The sequence below is a fragment of the Bombyx mandarina genome, chromosome A1 (genome assembly GCF_030267445.1).
Source record: "Bombyx mandarina strain Sakado chromosome A1, ASM3026744v2".
Lineage (NCBI taxonomy): Eukaryota > Metazoa > Arthropoda > Insecta > Lepidoptera > Bombycidae > Bombyx > Bombyx mandarina.
The window spans coordinates 20,900,280-20,904,443 of record NC_143234.1 but is presented as its reverse complement, the minus strand read 5'-3'; the positions used below and the strand labels follow the sequence as shown (position 1 = coordinate 20,904,443).

General features: G+C 36.1%; 1 protein-coding gene across 5 annotated transcripts; it reads right to left on the bottom strand.

The window, feature by feature from the left end:
- Nucleotides 1-800: 800 nt before the first annotated feature.
- LOC114251770 (uncharacterized) lies at nt 801-3,898 on the bottom strand. 5 transcript variants are annotated; one of them, XM_089739249.1, is made up of 6 exons: nt 2,862-3,898; nt 2,597-2,761; nt 2,247-2,443; nt 1,786-1,845; nt 1,116-1,187; nt 801-1,029 (listed from the first exon to the last, which is right to left on the bottom strand). In XM_089739249.1, exons 1-2 carry the CDS (start codon nt 3,051-3,053, stop codon nt 2,624-2,626), a joined length of 330 nt encoding a protein of 109 aa, XP_089595375.1. In that variant the 5' UTR covers nt 3,054-3,898; the 3' UTR covers nt 801-1,029; nt 1,116-1,187; nt 1,786-1,845; nt 2,247-2,443; nt 2,597-2,623. The 5 variants fall into 5 exon arrangements, with proteins under 5 accessions (XP_089595375.1, XP_089595378.1, XP_089595376.1 ...); XM_089739252.1 differs by lacking the exons at nt 2,247-2,443; nt 2,597-2,761 and adding an exon at nt 2,113-2,183; XM_089739250.1 differs by lacking the exons at nt 2,247-2,443; nt 2,597-2,761 and having other exon boundaries at nt 1,786-2,183.
- Nucleotides 3,899-4,164: the final 266 nt, after the last annotated feature.

The following is a 4,164-nucleotide window of genomic DNA, read 5'->3' as shown; positions in this document are numbered from 1 at the left end:
ACCAGTAGATTGGCTAGAAATTTTCAATCTACACTAATATATGAATCTACAGTGGTTTTTAGGGATGTTCCGTTATGACTACTGAACCGTAAATCCGATTGACTTGAAACTTGGTATCCATGTAGAAAATTCATGTACTTAATGGATAGGCTAATATTTATATGAGTGTTGGACTCCCTATACCAGTTGCGGGGGCGTTAATGATGAGGATCTTTGTGGGGGTGAGAAATAATAAGGATAATTTGAAATGCCCAGCGAAGCGGACGGGTACAGCTAGTTCATTTATATTTTTCTATCACATTAAAAACACATATTAATCTTTCCAGCTTGATTTTTGTTCTTTGTAGTTAGTTTCTGTACCTTTCTTTTATCTAATAAAATTTTATTTGAATAATATTTTTTTAAGGAAATAGTAGTTTGTTTTTAAAAGACGATCCAACTCCTAGCAACATGAAATCGAAATTTCAAATGAAATGTAATATCGATTGTGTCTATGACTTCAATGAAACACATGACTAACTGTGGCAGAAGTAGGTGATATATACTTTGTAGATTACTGGCAGAATATGACAAGAACTGAATATAATGTCAAGGTAAATGCTCATTTTGAAATACTAATGCGAGAGTTGTTTTGTTTCGGTAGATTATATTCATGAGTTTCATAAAATTTACTATGGTGCCTGCCTAAAGTAAAACATAATTATAAAAATTTAGAATTTCTTCATTATTATTAAATAACAATTCCTATTTCGTACTTAGGGTGACATACCATTTTGGAATTTGCTAAAAATATACAATAATAAAACAATATTAATTTATTTATTTTTAACAAGATTTTCAATGCTGTTGATTAATTTTTCTAACATTTTATGCTGAGATACATTTACTTCGGCTCGAAGTTGTGCAGCGTTGGTTTGCGTACGGGCAGCCTCTGCTAAAATTAAAGCTGCATCAGCCAGTTTCCCTTCAGCTTCCACGGGCTTTTTTCCAGCTCTATAACCCAGGAGGAGTCTACTCTTGTTTGTTGTCCTATAGATAAAATAATGATTGGTTATTATTCTGATTGTAGTGAGTGAGTGCAAAGAGTGCTTGGCTATGGAATACAAACAACTTACTAAATTTCAGCCTGGTATTCGCAATGAAGCTTTTTCTAAGGTGACTTCTTGGTCGACGAGAAACTGGTTTAACTATAAAACAAATATTTATGTAAAGTCTTAAAAGATATTAATAATAATAATAAATTTTTATTTCCGAATTAAATTCCATATGAAGTGTTAGTAATACAAAATCTTTCTTAAAAAAAGCAGTTCAGTTATTTATTTTACATTGACCATGGCTGGTCTTGAGCCAACATGGACTTATTTCAGTGCCTCAGTATAGGGCAGCAATAGCGACTCCCTATCACGGCCAGGAGGCTGTTCGGGCTGTTCCGGAGCCGGCACCACGCAGAGGCCACGCGCTTACGAGTGATCGCTGGTAGGACCTCTTGTGAGTCCGCACGGGTAGGTACCACCACCCAGCCTTTTTCTGCCGTGACGCAGTATTGCGTTTCGGTTTGAAAGATGGGGCAGCCGTTTTAACTATACTGAGACCTTAGAACTTGTGTTGTAGATGTCTGTGCGCTCCAGTAACCACTAACCACCAGGTGGACTGTGAGCTCCTCCACCCATCTAAGAAATAAAAAAATAAAAAAAAAATCAAGTCATCAAAAATAAACTCAGCATACTTTGGCAAAGTCTAGCAAATCTATTAACCACTACTTTATCAAGTATATCAGCATCTTACCTATAATATCGTTGATTGGCTGTTATAGCGTTGACGGGATCATCTCAGCGTGAGCAGCATCTGTTTTACAAATTATTACTGGAAAAACTATATAACTAATTCATTTCATTTGAAGTTGTCTCTGCCTATGCCGCGTGAATAAGCCGCCCTGCGTATTAAAAGTGATGTATCTAAATAAAAGATGATCTTTTATTTAAAATCAAACCTGCGAATATTCTTTACGTAATCTTGACGGTAGGACGGTTAATGATCCAAATCCAGATACAAAATGCAATTGCAATAATATTAAACTGGCGTAATAATTATAAAAGTTTAAAAATAACTAACAAACACGTGTTTGTCTTCTCTAGGATGGAGAACTGAGTAAATGGGATAGATCTGGCGTTGAGGCGGTGAATCTGAAATTTATTTATTGTTAATGTTACAAAAATAATTAGTTCATCAAATGAGATTAATTTTACCTTTTTTTTTATTGCTTAGATATGTGGACGAGCTCACAGCCCACCTGGTGTTAAGTGGTTACTGGAGCCCATAAACATCTACAACGTAAATGCGCCACAAACCAAACTACTATTTCCTGGGTTATACCCTGATCTTCGGAAGTGACAGCCAATCCCGACGATACCCCTATTCCTCCTTCCTTTGGAACAATAGTGGTCTAAAATAAAGTGACATAAACCTTTGTTTTTAAAGTTAAAATTTCACGTTAATAATTATAATTACATGATGCAAATAACTATTATGATTAAGCATTAATTACAATAAAAACGTTATTAGTGTTTAGCATTACATAATTACAATTATTACTCACAGTTATTGCAGGTGCCTGTGCTATGCGTCACTTATTACAGCAAAAATTTTTTTTTTCAATTTTGCTTAGGTCGTCCTGGCTCGCAGGTCCACCACCAGTACCATAAGCATTCCTTTTCCGTTCTGCAGCTTTGGCTTTGACCTTGTGCTTAAGGTCAGCCCGGTACTACGAATGTAAAGATTCAAACATCATCATGCATTTAAGTGAACGAAAATGAACTAAGACTACTAACAATTTGTGATATTAATTCTATATTAAAACTCACCCGCTTCCATTGTTGGCTAGTTTTTGTAGCAACCAATCCGTGGGCATTTAATTTCGAAGCCAAATTATCCCATTCCCGAGCAATGGCTTCTTTGGATCTGGCTCCTAAACCGATGCCCTTAACGAGATGTGGATGCGCAACTAAATAATCCAGCAATTCGTCTAATTGTGTACATGATACGCGGTTTTCCATTATTTTTAAATACTGATTTTACCAAAAAAGGCAGATTCGTAAGTTTGCCGTGTATGTGACGAAAAAATCTTTGATTCAGAGGCATAAACATTTGCAATATCAGAATCATCTACAGAGTAACACAAACAGAGTTGACACATATGATTGCACAGTTTCGTTCGACCGCGGGGGAGATATGTTATCATAAAAAGATTGAAGTAGATGTAGAGGGCGCAGAGGGATTGAAACATTGCTGTGAAAGTACACGGGGTGGCGGCGGTGGTGGTGGTTGAAACTGTGGTTGGGTGTAGACATTATTGGCTGAGAAACTATACGAGCTGGTGCTGGTTGGGCTGGGGATATTATTTGTTGGGATAATATATAAGGTTGTTGTGGTTGAGGAATAATGCAGAATTATAATTATTATAGTTACTAGAAGATTGGGTATAATATTTTAGGCTGTACAAAATCGTAATTGATTTTCTGATCTGGTGTAATTGACTTTAATAATGGAACCAAAGATAACGCGAAATAATTGTCTGGGTCTGGTAGTGTCTGGATGTCTTGGTGGTTGGTTTTATTTCTGTCTAATTAAAGATTCTTCGTAACTTTTATTCTTCTTCTTTTCTTGTCTTGGTCGTGTTATTGTTGTAGAAGAATCGCTCTCACTAATGCTTCTTCGTCAAGCGATGTCACGTTACTTGAGGTTTCTCTCCCTTGGCTCCATAAAAGGCACCAAAAATAGTAACTTATTGAAGAACACGTATTGTTTTCGTTTAGGTGCAGCTTGCCCTAATTTTACGTCTTTTTGACAACGAAGCTCCCTCGAAAAACATGCTCTTAAATTTTTCCAACAACGTTGTATCACTAAAAATTTGCATTCTTTTATTTACAGGTATTTAGCAACTGGTGCAAGTTTCATTACATGATCTTTTGAATATCTAATTGGAGCCACAACGCTTTGGAATATTGTAAATTCAACATGCCTATCGATATGGGAAGCATTGCAACCTCTGTACATGGCAGAAAAAAATGAAGAAGGTGGGTATAAAATTGCTGATCAGTTTCACGAGCGTACTAACTTTCCTAATATTATCGGTGGCGTCGATGGTAAACATGTTGGAATAAATCA

Coding starts and splice junctions, on each gene's coding strand:
- LOC114251770 (XM_089739249.1), bottom strand. CDS start 3,053: ATGGAAAACCGCGTATCATGTACACAATTAGACGAATTGCTGGATTAT. Junction 2,762..2,861: donor CTAGCCAACAATGGAAGCGG/GTGAGTTTTAAT, acceptor TTACATTCGTAG/TACCGGGCTGACCTTAAGCA.